The 18,550-nt window shown below is 46.0% G+C and overlaps 1 protein-coding gene across 1 annotated transcript in view; it reads left to right on the top strand.

Annotated features, from left to right (window-relative positions):
- IGDCC3 (immunoglobulin superfamily DCC subclass member 3) overlaps positions 1 to 11,296 on the top strand; it is a 187,659-nt gene extending 176,363 nt beyond the window's left edge. Inside the window, exons 10-14 of the mRNA XM_050967469.1 lie at positions 4,510 to 4,698; positions 5,038 to 5,142; positions 9,298 to 9,436; positions 10,279 to 10,486; positions 11,038 to 11,296. Coding sequence (XP_050823426.1) covers positions 4,510 to 4,698; positions 5,038 to 5,142; positions 9,298 to 9,436; positions 10,279 to 10,486; positions 11,038 to 11,229 — 833 coding nt within the window. The 3' untranslated portion in view covers positions 11,230 to 11,296. The remainder of the gene's footprint in view (positions 1 to 4,509; positions 4,699 to 5,037; positions 5,143 to 9,297; positions 9,437 to 10,278; positions 10,487 to 11,037) is intronic.
- Positions 11,297 to 18,550: the final 7,254 nt, after the last annotated feature.

Here is an 18,550-nt window from a genome sequence, read left to right as displayed (position 1 = left end):
AGTGGTTTTTTTTTTTAATCTATATTGAAGCAGGTTCTCATGGGATATTTGGGTGGCCCATTCCATGATGCAATCTACTTCTCTGGTGGAGTGTCTTTGTTTAGTGAAGGCGGGTTTATGTGTGTTTAGGTGTATATTCCAGACTTTCTCTTTGGAGTTTCTCTGAGTGTCTGGCTGTAGCTAACAGATTTTTGTGGTGTGTCTGGAGTGGTTGCTGGCTTTGTGGAGATAAGGTGGGTTTCTTGTATATAGTCTTTTGTGGGGTTCCGCTATCAAAGCTAATCGTGGTGTCCAGGAAGTTGATGCTGGTGTGGAAGTGTTCTAGTGCAGTGGTTTTCAACCTCTGGTGCGCAGACCCCGGGGGTCCACAGGCTATGTATTAAGATTTCCAAAGGGGTCCAACCTCCATGTGAAATTTTTTAGGGATCTGCAAATGAAAAAAGGTTGAAAACCACTATTCTAGAGAAAGTTTGATGGATAGATGATGGCTGTTGAAGTTGTAGTGGAAATCTACGAGGGAGTTTAGATCTTCTGTCTGAGGAGGAGAATCTCATGGCTTATCTCAGGTATATCATTGGTCTTGTGGTGCATTTTGCCAGAAATTCTTCCTCAAGGTGGCCCATGAAGAGGTTGGTGTATTGAGGAACCATCCCAGTATTCGTGGCTGTCCCCTTGGTTTGGACAACGTGTTTGCTGTTACAAGTGAAGTTGTTATGGGTGAAGATGAGTTTGGATTTCTGAGGGTTGTGGATTGTCTTGTATGTGTTTGAGGCAGGCAGCGAAGCTGTTGCGTTGAGGGATGTTGGTGCATAGGGAGGTGACATTAGTGGTGGCAGGGATGGTGTTTGAGGGAGGTTGTTAAAGTTGCAGAGTTTCTTGGGGAAGGCTGCGGTGTCTTGGACGAAGCTGCCCTTTTGTGTGGTGAGTTGTTTAAGGATGTTTTCTATGAGTCCTGATTAGGGATGTAAATATCATTTTAAAAGTTAACTGTTTAAACAATTAAAAATATTTCATTTAAATGGTTAACCGATTAAAGGGCTAGGGGCCACTCCAGCCAGGCTGCTCTGGCCAGCACGGCTGGGCCTGCTCTGGCAGGGCGATACGGGGCCAGTGGGTGGCACAGGGCAGCTGGGGCCAGGCGGCCCAGGGGTTAACAGTTAAGGTGGGTTAACTGGTATGACTAATGCTTATGATTAACTGGTTAACATTTTACATTGCTAATCCTGATATTCCTTCAGTAAACGTGCCCTGGCCATATATTCCCAGCACTGCGGCACTGTTTACACTAAGGCTTTACAGCGCTGTATCTTGCAGCACTCAGGAGTGTGTTTTTTTCACACCCCTGAGCGTGAAAGTTGCAGCGCTGTAAAGCGCCAGTGTAGCCATAGCCTCAGATCAGATTTATTCCCAAATTGTTATAGGGCTAGATTCTTTCCTGCACCAAGAGCAGGGGCAATAAGGAGCTAGATCCTGCTCTCTGATTCTTGGAGCAAGCCCTGGACAAGCGACTTCAAGCTGCACAACTGGTTTGGAGTCCCTCAGGGACCCTAAAACCATCCAGGTTTGTCATGGTGTAGCAGATCTCTGCCACTCCTCCTGCCTGACCCCAAAACACCTCCTCCCTCCCCTGGCTTGCCCCCGACACCAGGTGTTAGGGGCCCACAACTGGGGCACTGGCACCAGCAGGGAGCACACCCCTTTGACAAGGAAATTCTCTGCGGGCCAGTTGTTGTCACTTTGCACTTAGTGAATGGTGCAAAAGGGACAGACATTGATTAGAGCATTTGCTCTATTGAGTTTTGTGGTAGTCAGCAAAAGTGTGAATGACAGAACAGCACCTGGGAGTCTAAAGAAAGTTGTACACGAGAGTTTAGGGGGTGGGGGAAGGAGCACCGAGAGGGAGGGGAAAGCAAACCGTCCAAACTGTCTCACGTACTATGTCTTGGGCAGGCACCCTTGTGAGTCTACTTTCTCTATCCCTAAAACGCAGCCTAGGGTTTCCAACACTTAGGAAACCACCTTGGGGCTTGTCTACATCAGAAAGTTGCAGCGCTGGTGAGGGAGTTACAGCGCTGCAACTTAGGAGGTGTACACATCTGCAGGGCACCACCAGCGCTGCAACTCCCTGTTTGCAGCGCTGGCCGTACTCCCGTTTTGTCTTGGGTGTAGAGGATCCAGCGCTGGTGATCCAGCGCTGGTAATCAAATATAGACACTTACCAGCGCTTTTCTTGACCTCCGTGGAATAAGCAGGTATCCCAGCATACCTGAGGAAGCCTCTGGTAATCAAGCTGGTCTCCTTCCCCGGTTTGCTCTCGCGTTCCCCGAACCCCGAGCAAGCAGGTCTCCTTCCCTGCGGTTTGCAGGGGGGTTCGGGGAACGCGAGAGCAAACCGCGGCGAAGCTGGTCTCCTTCCCCGGTTTGCTCTCGCGTTCCCCGAACCCCGAGCAAGCAGGTCTCCTTCCCTGAGGTTTGCTGGGTGGTTCCGGGAACGCGAGAGCAAACCGGGAAAGGAGACCAGCTTCGCCGCGGTTTGCTCTCGCGTTCCCCGAACCCCGAGCAAGCAGGTCTCCTTCCCTGAGGTTTGCTGGGTGGTTCCGGGAACGCGAGAGCAAACCGGGAAAGGAGACCAGCTTCGCCGCGGTTTGCTCTCGCGTTTCCCGGAACCACCCTGCAAACCGCAGGGAAGGAGACCTGCTTGTTCGGGGAACGCGAGAGCAAACCGCGGCGAAGCTGGTCTCCTTTCCCGGGTTTGCTCTCGCGTTCCCGGAACCACCCAGCAAACCGCAGGGAAGGAGACCTGCTTGCTCGGGGGTTCGGGGAACGAGAGAGCAAACCGGGAAAGGAGACCAGCTTCGCCGCGGTTTGCTCTCGCGTTCCCCGAACCTCCCTTGAAGCCGCCCAACAGCGCTGCAGTGTGGCCACATCTAACACCACTTGCAGCGCTGGTTGCTGTAAGTGTGGCCACTCTGCAGCGCTGGCCCTATACAGCTGTACTAATACAGCTGTAACAACCAGCGCTGCAAAATTTTAGATGTAGACATGGCCTTGGTTTTTAAAGTGAATCAGCCATGAAAACCCCCCATGTTTAAATTACAGGGAAACCTGAACTGGGTTTGCAGACCCACAAATCACTGGGGAGCTTCTCAGGCCGTCAAGCTAGGTGGGGTTGGCTCGCGTCTGGTACGTGGTCTTGCTCTGGTTATCTTTGTGTTAAAACATGAACTCTGATAGGTGCAAGGAAGAAACAAATGTGGGAAAAATCTCTGCGCAACTCACCACTCCAGCCACCGGAAGAATGTTGAGAATGGGACCTGGGGGGCATAGAGCTTGCTCTAAGCCTGCCCAATGCTCTGACTATAAATCTTTCTTTACTTCTGTGGCATAAATTGACATGTGGCCTGTGGAGAGCAGGAAGAGCTGCAATACACCCAGGGGCGCTGGATGGACCAAGCTCATCAGCAGCCCTTGCTACACCCTGTCAGTACCAGCCATGCAGCAGTGCCCCGGGCATTCATTGGAGGACAACCCAACTAGCTACATCCCCTTGTGGGGGTAACGCACTCCTGATGCTACCTGTTCCTTCCCCTTGTCTCAAGGGTCCTGAGCCCCAAATCCATTGATGTCAATGGAAAGACTCCTATTGACTTCATTAGGCTTTGGATCAGGCCCTGGGGTTGTAGGCATCAGCATTATGGGTCAGTGGGGGTAACCAAGTAAGAATCGGGAGTCCTGCATCTCTCCTGCCCTCCAACCTCATGCATCCTTGAGATCCGGTAAGTACATCCCTTTACAAAAAGATTATGATGAAACTGGTTTGCAAGGTAGCAGCAACACAATGTAGAGGAACGTACTGCCTTGATTGAAAGTACTTTCTTTTTCACTCTGATCCCCGATTCTTTCCCTTTCTTATTAACCTCTCTGTGTAATGGCCCCTGAAACGCTGCAGAGCCGAGCCCAGACTAGCAACCGCTGCTGGAACAGTGACTGCAAGTCAGTGCAGGAAGCCTGAGAGCTCAGCCAGTTGCAGCATATTTCACTTATTGCTTTAAGACTGATGTCTCTAACTCCATCCTTCTGGTTTCTCCCTCCCTCAGGGATTAATCACTCTAAAAGGCTACCACTGCCCTGGGGGGAGGAGAGGGGAATCTGGAAATTCACTTCCAATGCTCCTGCATTCCTGACCTGACCCGATGGGGCCGAGAATCAAATTGCAACAGAATCTACAAAGTAGCCTCCTAGCTTGTTGAACCACCATGCTGAGAACAGGAAATGGTTTGAAACTCACACAACTTCTTGAAGGAATTCAGGACTATAAAAGCAGGATCCAGCCTAAACTAATCCCAATCAAGTGCATCTTTCTATCACCCCCTCGACTCAGCAGCTACCATGGCATGCTAGCAGGGATTTCGTTATTTTTCTGTGCACTGCCGATTATGTTTAGGCTACGACGGGAACAAGCATGACCCAAGTCGTGAAAAACCTCTCTCTCTCTCGCTCTCTTTTTCAGTCCCAGCAATGCCATCCCTCTTTATTAAAGTTCTTAACAGCACCACCATCCAAGCGGTGTGGGAGCCCTCCGTCAAACTCGGCCAGCATGAAGGATTCAAACTCTACTACCGTAAAGTTCACCTATCCCACTTTACTGGCCCTATGCTTCTGCCCAGCAACATTACATCTTATAACATTACTCACTTGGGTAAGTACAGAGGAGAGCGTTATTCACATTACGTGCCTTCGCTGAGCAAGAAAATTCCCCTTTATGTTGTCATTATAACAGAATGTTTAGAGTAATATATGACAGCTAGGAAATGTATATCATGAGTGCCTAGCAAGGTTTGTTTTCCACTCCTCCCTTAGGCCCTCAGCCTGCCCCCACTGATTTAAGTGAGAGCAGGTTTGGGTCCTTATACTGACAGTGACTGGGTTTTGCAATGCATGTAAGATGTCTGTTTTCATGACAAGGGCAGGCTCAGCAAGATTAGTGTACTGTAGCTCTTTAACCTGAAATACCCTCCTCGTGTCTTTTCTAAAATAGACCCATCAGTGGTATATGAAGTAAAACTCCTGGCATATAACCAGCATGGGGATGGAAATTCTACTGTCCGCTTTGTATCCCTCCGAGAAACTGTTGAAAGAACAGGTAAGAGGCAGAATCAGTCCAACTTGTGTACGCGATGTGAAACCTTACAGCATAGGAGTGATATAGCCAGAGACGGTGAGGGTCTTACTAACACACAGTTAATTTAATAGTGCATCCAATGCTGTATGCTGCTACTTCTGAACCGTCACCTTTAAGAAGCACTTTATTTTCTGCACAGCAAATAAATTTGAAGCTAGGTTGTATGGAGAAGCAGTGCCCTCTGGTGGCTAATGTGGTTATTTCCAGTTCCTTAATCTTTATGCATGTTCATCACCCCTTCTTCCTCTCTCAAGGAAGCAACTGGAAATAATATGGGCATGAACCGCCAACTCTGTAGCCCACTCCAAACCACCATTACCGATCGTTAGTGTTGCTAGGAAGGAAACATTCTGCATCTGGCTCAGTTCAGTCTGATCTCTAGTTACAGAAAACAAACCAAAATGTGCCAAGTTTCTGGTACTCCTGTAACTAAATAGCAATGTTCGTCTTCCAAATTCAGGTTGTACAGACCACAGATGGAGAGTGTGGCATACTGTTTGGTGCATAGGTTAGAGAGTGCACACAGTTAGCTCCCTCTCTTTCACAAGCAACAGCTGTGCATGGACAAGTGTTGTTATTTATTTATTTGTATTATCGCATCACCTAGGAGCCCCACTCATGGGTTAGGTGCTGTACAGACACAGAATCAAGAGATGGTCCCTGCCCCAAAGGCCATTATCACCATCAGTGTTTTAAAAGTCTCAGGGTTAAATCCTGGGTGTTCATTCTGTATATATGCAATTCCAGCTGACTTCAGTGGGAACCCAGAACACGTAGCCGAGGTCAGAATCTGGCTCTTAATAGACCCAGAGCCAAATTCTATCCTTAGTTACATTTAGACAAGTTTGGAGTCTCTTCATTGTACTCAGGGGAGCAAGTCAGGCTTTTCGTGCTCGGACTGAACACAGAACCGGGTGTGGTCACCAGCAGGTTGGGTGCATTGGACAGATTAGATGGGATTGTATTGATTGTAGTAGTTTAAGGAGCCCATTGTTGTCCTGCTTTTCTAAATCTCCCCATACTTATTGCAAGTGAGTGATAATAGCAGGTAAAGACTAATTGTTTCTGGATTCAGAGTGGTAGCCCTGTTAGTCTGTATCAGCAAAAAGAACGAGGAGTCCTTGCGGCACCTTAGAAACTAACAAATTTATTTGGGCATAAGCTTTCGTGGGCTAAATAAATTTGTTAGTCTCTAAGGTGCCACACGGACTCCTCGTTCTTTTTCATTGTTTCTGGAGTGATTGCTTGGTTGTTAACAATCTGGGACACTTTTGTCCATGACAATCTCTTTCTGTCAACAAACCAAGCAAACAAACAAGGAAATTCCTGTGAACAGGAAAATGAAGAAGAGCCTGTCTGAAATTGACAAAAGAGCGGAGGTTCCGATTCGTAACGGTATTGAGGCATTGCTCTACTTAGCTCTGCAAGACCTGAATGACTTAGATGCTAAGTCCCATTTTCAAAAGTGATTTAGGAGCCTACTTCTCACCGGGAGTCAAAATCACTGTCTAAATTGCCTAGTCCTTGCAGTGCTGAGTGGAGATGTGCCTAAATCCCTTTACAAATCTGGGCCTGAACTGAAGCCCAGATTTGACCCATCCTTTGCTCCTCTTGCTGGTGCACAGGAATGGACGTGAATAGAGTTTTGGTTATGATCAGCTGTATTACCAGTTTCACGTTGGAGGGTATCTTGGCTTTGGAAGGAGGTGACTCCCCTGTCTAACATGGTTTCCATCACTACTTACTAGGATTCTGTTCCCACTGAAGGGAATTGGTCTCAGAACAGCTGGTGGTTTTGCTTCTGCTTTGTGAGGCGCAGCGATGGGTTAAGAATGCGTTTGCTGGCTCTTTCTCACCTAGACTAGACTCCTCTCTGGGCCCTGTATTCAGTGGCGCTGAGTATTTGCGGCTGCCACTGATTTCAGCTGGAATTGTGGGCGAGAGCGCCTCTGAAAATCAGATTTCAAATAATTGTCACCTAGTTCTTTGCAGGGCATCTGTGTTTGGTAGGAAGAGAGAAAGAGACCAAATGCATCAGCACTTTAATTACCTGGAGGCAAGAGGATTCTCCTCTTGGGGGAATCTTTAATTGCTCACACCTTTTGTTCTTGTATGTGTTGAAAAATACCCTGGTGCTTTGGGAGTCATTTTCACCAGACTTCCAATGGGAATATCTTCAAAACATAGATTGTTATTCATACTGTACCTTTAATGTAGTAAACATTCACCTCTGTTGGAAGTACAGATAAGTTCATCAGCTCCATTCTAATCCTTAGCCTTTGTTTTGGGCGATCTCACTGAATAAGGTATTATAAACTGCTCTGGCTGGCTGCATTTTTCCTCCAGTGCAATTCACATCATACCTCTGACACAGAGAAAATGCAAAGTTTACAAATCCCCAGGCAGGAAGGCAAAATAATTGTATGTTATCCTTTCACTTTTCATCTGAACACAGCATTAGAGATCAGAGATGCAGGCTCTGCTTTTAAAGGAAATTGCTTGTCTCGGGAGAATAGGCTGAAAGCTTTTGTTACTGTGTAGCACAACTGCCCGACTGCAGCAAAATCTTAGGAATTAGTTCAGCTGAAAGTCCCTGCTGCAAGCCCCTCCAGCACAAAGGGAAGCGGGGAGACGCTGGCCTGTAAATAGCTAACTGCGATACACGGGATGTATTTGGGGAGAGTGCTTCACTCTCCTGGAAAGCTGTTGCTTAGCTGCTGTTTTTTCTTCAGCTAGCTCTAGCCTGTATCTAGCATCAGTCGGTACCCTCGGATGCTATTCCAATGGCAGTTCTAGATACAGATCACAGAGAGGGGATAACATATGTTTGTAAGAGTGTTCAGCTGGCAGCCTGCTGCAGCCATCGACCTGCAGTCTGAATAAAACAAATATTATGCTTGGCAGCCTGATCCCATTTCATTCTTTAAATAATGGTGTCCAAAGCTTTTGCCAGTGCTTGTTACCATGGATATCGGTTGATTGATGTGGGGACATTACAATGAAAGACTGTCAGCAACAGCTGGCACAGATGAGAGACAGCCCCGCCTCTACACCCTTGACCCGGTGCTGGATAAATACCCTCTGGCTACAGGCCCAAGGGAAGAGAGCGCCACGGCGAATGAGCACATCTTATGCCAAGTCCTAAAGAGCCACCAGACGGGCTGCGGGGAGCTGGTTCCAGAGCAAAGAGCCTGTGCCGGCGGGGTTCTGCTGGCCACAGCCTGGAGTCCAGCTCTGAGAACAGCCGGCAGGGCCTCCTCGTTGGTGGCCATTACTGTCATGGGGCGTTAAGGAGAGCAAGGGAGTTGCTTTGCCAGCAAAGTTGTGGGGAGAGATCCCCTCATAGTAGTGTGAGGCCCCCTCTGCCCCCCAAACATTCCCTCCCTCCCTGACCCTTGCAAACCTCCCTCTCCCCCACAACTCCCTCCCCTCGCCCAAAGGCTCCCCTCCTCTACTTTTCTTACCTTCCAACAAACAGCCCCCAACTCTCCCTCCCTAAAATACCCCCTACCCCTCCCTCAAACACCCCCTCCTCCCCTCCAACACCCCCACCCAAGCCTTCCCTTCCCCATATACTCCTCAGCCCTCCCCTCTCCCACTCAACCCTTGTCCTCCCCTCCAGGCTGCTGGTTCTACAGCTTCTTCCCCCGAAGCGCCTTCCATGCCCATTTTCTCCACCCTATCTCCTGTCTCCCATACCTGAACCTCCTTCGGGGCAGGGAAGGGGGAAAGGATGAGCTGCTGCTGGGCTGGGACCAGTCTCTTCCCTGGAGCTGGCTCAGCACCCCCCCCATCCCCAATTGGGCTCTCCTTGCTCTGCATTCTCACCCTGGGGGGTAATGCGGAGGGAGCTGTTCCAGGTCCTGATAGCAGGGGGAACAGAGCAGCCCCCTAGTCACAGGAGGCTGTGACTGCGGCTGCCTGCTCCCTGTCTCCTCCTTCCTTCTACAACTAGGCCCAGGAAGGAGAAGCAGCCTCTGAGCTACTCGAGAACATGACCTGATGCTGGGCTTCCAACCCCAGCACGTGCTGCGGTGCTCTTGTGTCTAGGCCTCGGGAGCACTAGGTGGCTAAAACCCCAGTGACTAACTCCCTTTTCGCTGCTTCTCCTCACAGTGTTGAATCCCCCATGTGACTGCATGAAAGATGAGCAAAATAATAAGACCTCCACCACAGGGATCATCATTGGGATCCACATTGGAGTCACGTGCATTATATTCTGTGTCCTGTTCCTCATGTTTGGGTACAGAGGAAGGTACGGTTCTCTCCCCACACTGGCCGGGTGACATGAATACACTATCTACTTGTATTGTGCTGTTTGCTTTGCGCCAGCAGTTCTCAAGCTGGTGAAGGGTTCTCAGACTCAACCGCGTTGCAGTAGCACGAATGTCTCATGGACCACCTCCCATTTGTGAGTCCACAGGCCAGGCCGTGGTCCCACTTCTGATTGCAGGGTCTACTTCTCCTTCCATTGGTGATTGTGCCCCTCCACGTGGGATTGTATAACATCCCTGTTGCTGGTACAGTAATCGCTTACCTAGGCTCTGATCAAAGACCAGTTAAGTCAATAGGAGTCTTTCCATTGGCTCCAAAGGGTCTTGGATTAGACCTGAAGTGCATAGGAGTTGTGGGTGCTCATTTTATTGTAAGCAGAGCTGTGCAGCCACATCCAGCAAGAGGCTTTTGATGTCAATCCAGCACCGTCCCCTCTACTAAACCCATTAAAAGACAGTTACAGTAACTACTCTACCTGGGGCAACAGCTGAGTGGCACATGGGGTGGACACATCTGCAGGGAGATCTGCTTTGAAAACCGTGTCAGAGAAATGGGTTATAAGGAGGAGCGAGAGAACATGGTGCACCGATAAGTGTGGAAGGGGTTTCGGGTGTCAGGGGGAGGAGCAGCAGAGACAAAGACTAGAATTGTGACTTTTCTCAGCTTCTCTCTGAGCCTAGCTCCTGTTTTGGGAGGCTGTATATGAGCATAGAATTCACTGTAAGATGTGAATGGCGAGGTGTGTCCAGGCCCACATAAAGGGGCGGCATGCAGTGCTGGGAGGTGCTACACTTTCAGTTTCCTCCCCTCTCGGTTTTCCAGACTGCTGATGTGTAAAAACGTCCAGGAACAGCTGTCAACCCCGCAGATCCCGAGGAGTCAGAGGAACACCACAGGCCTGGTTCTGAATGGAGCCGCTCGGAGGGACAGGGACGACCTGGACATGAATGAGAAGCAACTGGAGATGAACGAACTGGAAAGGTTGTTTCTAGCATTGCCTTCCCAGGATCAACAGGATAAGGGAATAATGGTAAGGGTCCTGTCTTGACATTAATCATGGGATTTATGGACACTCTTCCCTTTCAAACACACTCCTCTCCCCTTGTTATGTAGAGAGATTTATATGCTTAATTCCCTTCCATACATTGAAAATATAGATCCACTAAGCACTAATGTTTAATCCATTCCACACTGGGAGAGTGTGTGTCTTTGTCCCCCGCTAGTGGCTAGTTCATATAAGAGGTTAAGAGTCTATTATAGCTGCTAGCTAGAGGAATTATTCTTTTATCACAAGTGATAGAGGCTCCTGCTTTTAGCCCTGACGGTCTCAAATTTGAACCCCACTGTCAGCCCAAATGGGGTTGGTTACGAATGTACAACTTCATAGTGGTAGCCACAAACAATCCTTATACCTGGCAGGTGGGGTAGAATTTAAACTGTAGATATTAAGGACATCTGTGTAAAATGTGCATATTTGTTCCTGGATGAGCCATATCATTTCTAAGAAGCCCAGCATCTTCGTAGTGATAGCCAAATGCAACAATTGTTGTCTTTGTAATAAGGTGTTTTTTCTCCTCTCAGCCAGATAACGTCCCACCTGACTCACATGATGAGACTCAGATATCTACACTTCCACTAGATGAATTCAGCATTATAGAAGAACAGCTCAATCCCCCAGCCAGCAGTCTGGCTCCTGATGACCAGGGTGGACCACTACACAACTTTAGCCAGGAAGTCCCAGCTTTGAAACATAGTCCCACCAATGAAGGATAATTGCCAAGTCTCTAAGCCTCTTGTAGGACTCACCGAGAACCATTTCCATGTCTGGTGATGTCTTTACAATGATTTGTCAATCTCAGGTCAATTTAAGATTTCTACAGTCTGATTTTTTTTGTTTTTACTTTATTATTTCTTTTATATCGATATACAGCTTTTTAGAAGCGCTATGAAGTTTATCTTCCTGACCTGTCTCAGGCCTCTTTGTGCATTTCTTCCTACAATTGCATTATCAAGACTGGTCATGATTGTTTTTCCCATGGCTGCTAGGTGACAGACTTTACAAATTCTCCAGTCTCTGTCAAGGATGGAATATGGCGGAGCCTTGTTCCCTTGGCATCCCAGCCCATGTTCCCCATTAGCAGCTTTCGGAGTACTTTGTGATCTATTTTTTATTTCATGATGACTGGATTAAGATGAATCCTTCTAACTTGACTCCAAAAATTCAGGCCGGGGAAGGCCACCTCTCCATGGATTTGATGATTTTGTACACTTTTGCTATTTCTCAGGATGCTTTTTTGGTGATTGACTATAAATAAGAAAAAAAAAATGTGTGTCAAAAGAGGCCTGCATGAGGGCTACTGAAAGACTTGGACAAACATCCCGAGTAGACTCAGAACCTACCTCAACCGGAATGAATGTCTTTGGGGAAGCAGCAAATATCTGTGTCTTCCTTTGTTTTCAAAACAAGTAGCATAGCACTTGGTCTGCATAAGCTTGGTACTACCTCAGAAGTCATGCTCCATATCTGCCATGGTGTTGTCCTTTTTTTTGTGTCGTCGTCATTCTGATGTAAAGCACTTCCAAACCTTGAAAGCAATGTTCTACCTCAAGTTTTATATAGAAGTTCATTCGTTTGTGTCGTCAGACCTGCTCCTCCTTCATCTGACTGTTCTGCTCTGCTCCAGTGAAACCTGTTCAAAGACAAATGAAAGGGCAGTGTGTTTGCGTTAAGTAGCAATTGTGGTGACATTTCGTTAGTGTTAAAAGTTTTACATTTAGCCAAGTCATAGTGCTTGTGTTTGGTTCTGTGTGTCGGAGTTTTATATAATGGTTCTGCTTTAACGACTGTTAGAGCTGTAGCAGATATACCACCACTAGTAACCTAAAGAGAGTCTTCACCTGCCACATTAGGGCCAAACTGGACCCTGGAGTACAGGTGAGCTGTTCCCAATTTGCTCCTTCAAACCAGTGAACCCGTCCATTTTCTGAGGATTGTGGGCTTGATCCTACAAGAAGCAAGCAGTCTGGTTTTGGTCCAACAAAGTCAATGCTTAGCCAAGAACTAAGCATGCGTCTTTTGCTGAATCAGGATCAGAGTGCTCAGCTGCATGCAGGATCCAGCCCCGAGGCAATAACCAGTTTGTCTAATTAGAGTTCCAGTCTGACACATTATGGGACATCAGCCAGATAGATTAGAACTACAACACCTACCCGTTTGCACGTTCCCATCTTTACTCAGAACCCTCAGGTTCTACCATGGGCTACGTGGAATAACACTCCCAGCTGAGATAATGGCACTTGTTGGATACTGGAGATGCTTGGCCTTTCAGCCTCATTCTTCACACATCCAAGGAGGTGCCTGATTATCTCACAATGACTGACACATCCTGTGTCATGTGTTAAATGCCTCAGGGAAGTGCTTTGTGAAAGATAAATATATGCTGACCCCTTTCTCTCCCTTTTTTTGGCTAAATACATATTTCTAAAAGATGCATTTTCTTTATTAACTTTCTTTCTTTTCAGCCATAGTGTATTACTTCTTACTTTTGAATGAAAAACCTGCTTAAACTTGAGACTTCTGAATACTAAGTATTAAAAAGCACATCAGAATGTTCAAGGGTACAGCTGGCTGGATGAGCTGCCTATCCTAGTATGGCACCTTTCTGAGTGGAAAGATTGCCCAGTGTGGTGGAGTGACCACCAGACTATTTCATTAACACCTCACTGGTAAGAACATTGGTTGTTTTGAAAGGAAAGGGGGAATTTTTTATTAATATAGAAAAAAATGGAAAAAATAATGTGAGAGACAACGTGTGTATATATTTAAAGCAGAGAGGACAAAATCTGAGGTCCTTTACTCAGCGTGTAGTTATTCAGACTCCCATTAGCTTCACTGCATCCGAGAAAGGCCATATTCTGAAGGTCTAAACAAGCCTTGTCTAAACTACAGGGGAAATTCGATCTAAGCTACGCAATTTGTGTTACGTGAATAGTGTAACTCAAAACGATGTAGCTTAGATTTACTTACCACGGGGCCCACGCTATGCGATGTCGACGGGAGACGCTCTCCCATTGACTCCCCCTACTCTTCTTGATCCGGTGGAGTACAGGAGTCGACGGGAGAGTGATCTGCAGTCGATTTAGTGTGTCTTCACTAGACCCGCTAAATCGACTGCTGATGCATCGATCGCCACTGGTCGATCCCCTTGTGAATGTAGACAAGCCCTAAATGTCTGATTCTGCCTTGAACTATGCTAGTTCAATCCCAATGGGTCAAAACCAGATCTGGCTCCACTGACTTCAGTTCAGTTGTCCTCACTTGCGCTGGGGCTGAATTTGGCTCATTATCATTAATGGGGACACACTCAGCTAATGGAGTGCATGCATCTAGTGCATGCATCTCACCATCTCATACAATCTAGTGCATGCATCTCATACAATCTAGTGCATGCATCTCAGTGCCTGCACCTCACCATCCCGCCTACATTCTTTCACTGTTAGATGGTCATCACATTCTCTGCTGTTCAGCTGACGAGATCCCAGGAGTAAGAGCCCTGTGTCTGGGTGCACATAGTAATATATACTAGAGTTGCTGCCCAGTAACATCTGTGTGTCCACCATGGTCTGGAAACACACTTCGCTTTAACACAAAAAATCTCTGCCCTTGTCTAATGCTCCTCTCATAAAGCAAGAAGTCTTTTAAAAATTGCTTCGTTTTACCGGGAAAGGGAAGGCCCGCACTGTTCAAAGGCAGTTGTTGGATGCATCCACACTGGGTGTATTATTAAAAAAGGATTAAGGGAACGGTCATGAAGAGAGCCTTCAGCAGTGATGAATGTATCGCTTGGACGTGCAGCAGCTTTTTAATAGGAGGTTAAGAAATTAATGCTATTTCACCAAGACATTGAAGAGTCAAGAGAGCTATTGGGGACAATTATGGTTGTCTCTCAAGCAGCCCAAAAGACTACACTGGGCTGTGTTTTGAGTAGCTTTCCAGCCAGTGGAGCACCATTAGAGTTTCACAAGATGGAAACGAGGCCAGAATCTGACCCAGAGTTAGCAGTGTAGGGACCCACTTATCTCAGTCTTTTTTTTTAGATTGCCTTAAAGTATCAAACTCTACATTAATTATGAACTAGAAGGTGTCAGCACTCCAGGCCATTAAAGGTTCTGTTTGCTTAGCCGCATGCTGTTTTGTATAGTAAAGACCAATTCAATTTGAAAGGGTGGGAAAAAGAGTTTTAAGGGCTTGTCTACATTACCTGCTGGATCGAGGGGCAGCGATCAATCCAACGGAGGTCTTTTTAACGTGTCTAGTCTAGACGCGATCAATTGACCGCCGGGTGCTCTCCGGTCGACTCCAGTACTCCACCAGGTAAGTAGATCTAAGTACGTCGACTTCAGTACGCTATTCACGTAGCTGAAGTTGTGTAACTTAGACCGATCCCCCGCCTAGTGTAGACCAGGACTAAGTGTCCACAGCCGCAGTTTGTGCTGCAGAATTAACTGTCAGTGTCCCCAACCCCTCCAAAATTGGCCATACCAGCTTATACGGCACCAGCATGTATACTGACAGGATCACCGTGCTCTTAACATGGCATTGTGACAACAAGCATGGAGAAATTCCTCCTGGCAGCTTCTCTTTAGGCTGTTGGTGGTGGTATCTGTTGTAGACCTCATGTACGAAGCCTTAGAATGTAATGTGTTCAGTCGGTGCATGTTGCTGGTGACCTACCTCATTACAAGTGGTCAAGCAACCTGGTGGTATTGAAACATCCGTATTGCGATGCTGAAGAAAATCCACTCCACAGCTATAAACATCCAGGGCAGCCATTTCACGGGCATGTGTTTTTAAGAAGTTTATTTTTAAAGTATTTTTATACACGGTGATGAATCAAAGGTGACATTTTCACTTTTCTTTGAAAGTGGAAGGAATCAGGAAAGGAAACTCATTTAAGTAAAGAATTAATTGTCTTGCCTTTAAAAAAAAATGAAAAACAGTTCTACAGCTTCAGTACCTGTGGAATAGATCAGTATGTATCAGAAACATGCTTATCAGCCCCTCTTAACTAACTATACCCTTTGACATTTGAGTACTGAAAGAATTGTCATATGATATGTAGCACAGTGAGCAAAAATTAATAACTCTCATTTCCTTTGTTCTGAAATAGGGTTAGATCTGAGGGGGACAGCTTACCTGAGGGTCCGATTGACCAGACTGGCATAAGCAGATGCAATGCCATTGACCTCAATTAAGTTGAGCAACATGCACCAGTGGCAAATATGAGTCAGTGTTTATAAGTGTCCTGGCCCTTTAAAATTCCTCTTCTCCTGCATTGATGTCTTTTGGTTTTGTTATGTTTTGTTTTGCAGGATTGGATGGGGTTTTAAAGGGCCAGATCTGTATGTGAACAAACCCACAAATGCTTTCCCCCTGCCAATAAAGCAGTGGCTAAATATGACCTCAGAGAGGTTACTGCTCATGCTTTTACAGTATGCTGGGGGAGGGTTTTTTTCCCCTCTCACTCCAAATTTCTTAAGCAGATTGCAAGTGAGAATGTAAGAGCTTTAAGCAAGAGCACCTATGCTCTCAGGCCCTGTGGTTTCTGAATTTAGGTTATTATTGATCAGCTGGGGATGTCTAGTTACAGAAGAAGAGTTTGCCTTGTAGAAGCCAGTTTATGCCAGTGTTTGGAAAGGCAAAGTCATGGGAAATGGAGGTGCAGGGTGACCCGAGAGGTGGGAATGCTGGAGCCTAATTAAAGGAATAAGGTCAGTGTATGACGAAAAGCCAATGAAAGGGTTAATGTTAGTGATTTGAAGGGCTTGATAAATGTGTCTCTTTTATTTCAATCAAAACAAGAATCAGCGTGTAAGATTTGAAGTACTTGCTAGAGAAAGCTCAAACTGCAAGGTCTGGATTTCAAACACTTTAACGCTTGATCTTCAGATCTGGGCATTTGCTTAGGGTCCATCTCTAACGCTTACAGCCCTCACCTGACATGTCACAAAGAAGAGCCCCTCTGCCACATGCACAGCATCAGTATTACTGAGTTTACAATTTACTACCAGAAGGAAGGAAAAAAGAAAATGACGATATATTTCCTCGTACACTGAGTTACGACCTGGTGTCAAAGAGAACCCAGACCTCCCTCATTTGAACTCCGGTTTTTATTGTCTCTGTGTGTAATGAAGTGCAGATTGAATAAAGTACTGTTGCCAAAGTGAACACATAATTTAGACTAGCTTTCGGCTCGAAATATCTGGGGCTGTGAACCTGTTATTAGTTTAATATCACATTATTGTGGTATTGTAATAGTAACACATATTTGTCACTACTTCCTTTTATTAAAGGGAAATGCTGTGCCATTTGATTAGTTGAAATACAGTAGTATGTCAAGAATAGATTTTTTTTCCTAAGATGCAGAAATGTAATGGCTTGAACTGATGTTGATTATCTGTTGGTTTAAGACAGGAAAAGAGAGATGTGAACTTTTAAAGATTATTTTTAGATATTTAGCGTTTCCTCTCTTTGAGGTTTCTTTTAAGCTCTTGTAAATCCATAGCACAGCAAAATATCCGTAGAAGTTTGTGATGGGCAAACCTCGAAATGTTTGAGGGTCCATTCTGGAGAACCACCAAGGAGATGTTATCCTACCAGAATTATCAAGCCTCCTGAGTCTGCAAAACAGGACAGAAAACCTTGCAACAGCGGGCGTTTCATGTGTGTTTTTGAGTACACGATCGTCCAGCTTCTGGTCAGATGGGAAATAACACAAGTAGCAGCTATCTTTTCGGCTCTTGGATGCCTCCATTTTTGATCCCAGACTGAACAGAGTAGCACAGACCTGTGCAAAAAATAAATTAAAAAATTGGGAAAACGCTAATTGTACTTTTTCAAGTCTCCAACGAAGCTGAATTTAGGTTTGTTTAAAGCATTGGGCAGAGATTCAGGCCAGTTCTTGGTTTATCCAGACAGGTTCACCCATCTCTGAGAGAAACCTGAAGAACACAATCCAGCTTGGAAATGAAACTAGAAAGGTGGGGCTTGATGCTCTTCTGACTTACACCTTGTGCAACCCCATCAACTTAGATGGAGTTTTACAAGGTGTTAAGGGCAAATTTGGGTGCAAAGTCTTTATCAGTTATTTACTCCAGCTTCATATAATATGGTGTCCACTCATAAAGATCAGCTTTTAAGGTCGGGGATGTTGACTTAAGCAGATCCATTTACATTTACTAGATGTTTGTTGAAGTGGCCTTCATAACTTTCCAGGAAATGCGAGCCAGCGCAAACCTCTCTTTTCCATATACCAGTGATTTGTTGCTGTAAAGAACACTTGTTTTTGTCTAACTCTGTTGCCGGTGCTGATTTACTTGTTCAAGTTATGTGTGCAGCAAACAGTGGCTGCCTTGTGTACCGCATATGTGAAGATGGGAGTCTTTCCTGAGCACTGGGTGAGATTTTGTCAGTGCTATGTGTGTGACACACAATATTCCACATCAAAGAGTACGTATGTGTGTTGATGGTTTTAAGCACCTGAGGCCAGATTCCTAGGAGGTCTGAATTGCCAGAGCATCTTTAATTTCAATAGTACTGCATCTGTTTACACTTCCTGAGAATCTAGCCCTGCGTATTTAAAAATATGTGCATTGACTAAACTGAAAATGTTCAGTTTTGAACCAGCCTAGACCCATGTGTCCTGAGGATTGACAAGTGGGTTTGTGTTCCCGTGGCTGGGCTTCCTAAACAACACAAAGGACATTTTGAGGAACAGTCTCATGTTATTGTCTACAAGAGGTCTCTGCTTGACTAGGACTTAGGGCACTGTATTCCCCACCATCAAATATATGGCAGGTGATAGCAGCATTCACATGTATTAATTAATGCATGGATGGAAGTGAAGTCATTGTGTTCTTTTTTATAGCTGATCTTGGGGACTTGACAATAAGCTGGGTGTGTTTGAAGAATTAACATAAAAAAGCTTCCATTCCATACTGTTCTTTACCCTGATATCTCATGCATTACAAAAAAAAAAAAACTTTCCAGTGTTTTATATGAAAGGAGATTGGAATGCTGCACCTTAAGAAACAG

The sequence above is a fragment of the Gopherus flavomarginatus genome, chromosome 9 (assembly GCF_025201925.1).
Source record: "Gopherus flavomarginatus isolate rGopFla2 chromosome 9, rGopFla2.mat.asm, whole genome shotgun sequence".
Classification (NCBI taxonomy): domain Eukaryota; kingdom Metazoa; phylum Chordata; order Testudines; family Testudinidae; genus Gopherus; species Gopherus flavomarginatus.
The sequence above is the reverse complement of the archived record's forward strand: the minus strand, read 5'-3'. Positions and strand labels throughout refer to the sequence as shown.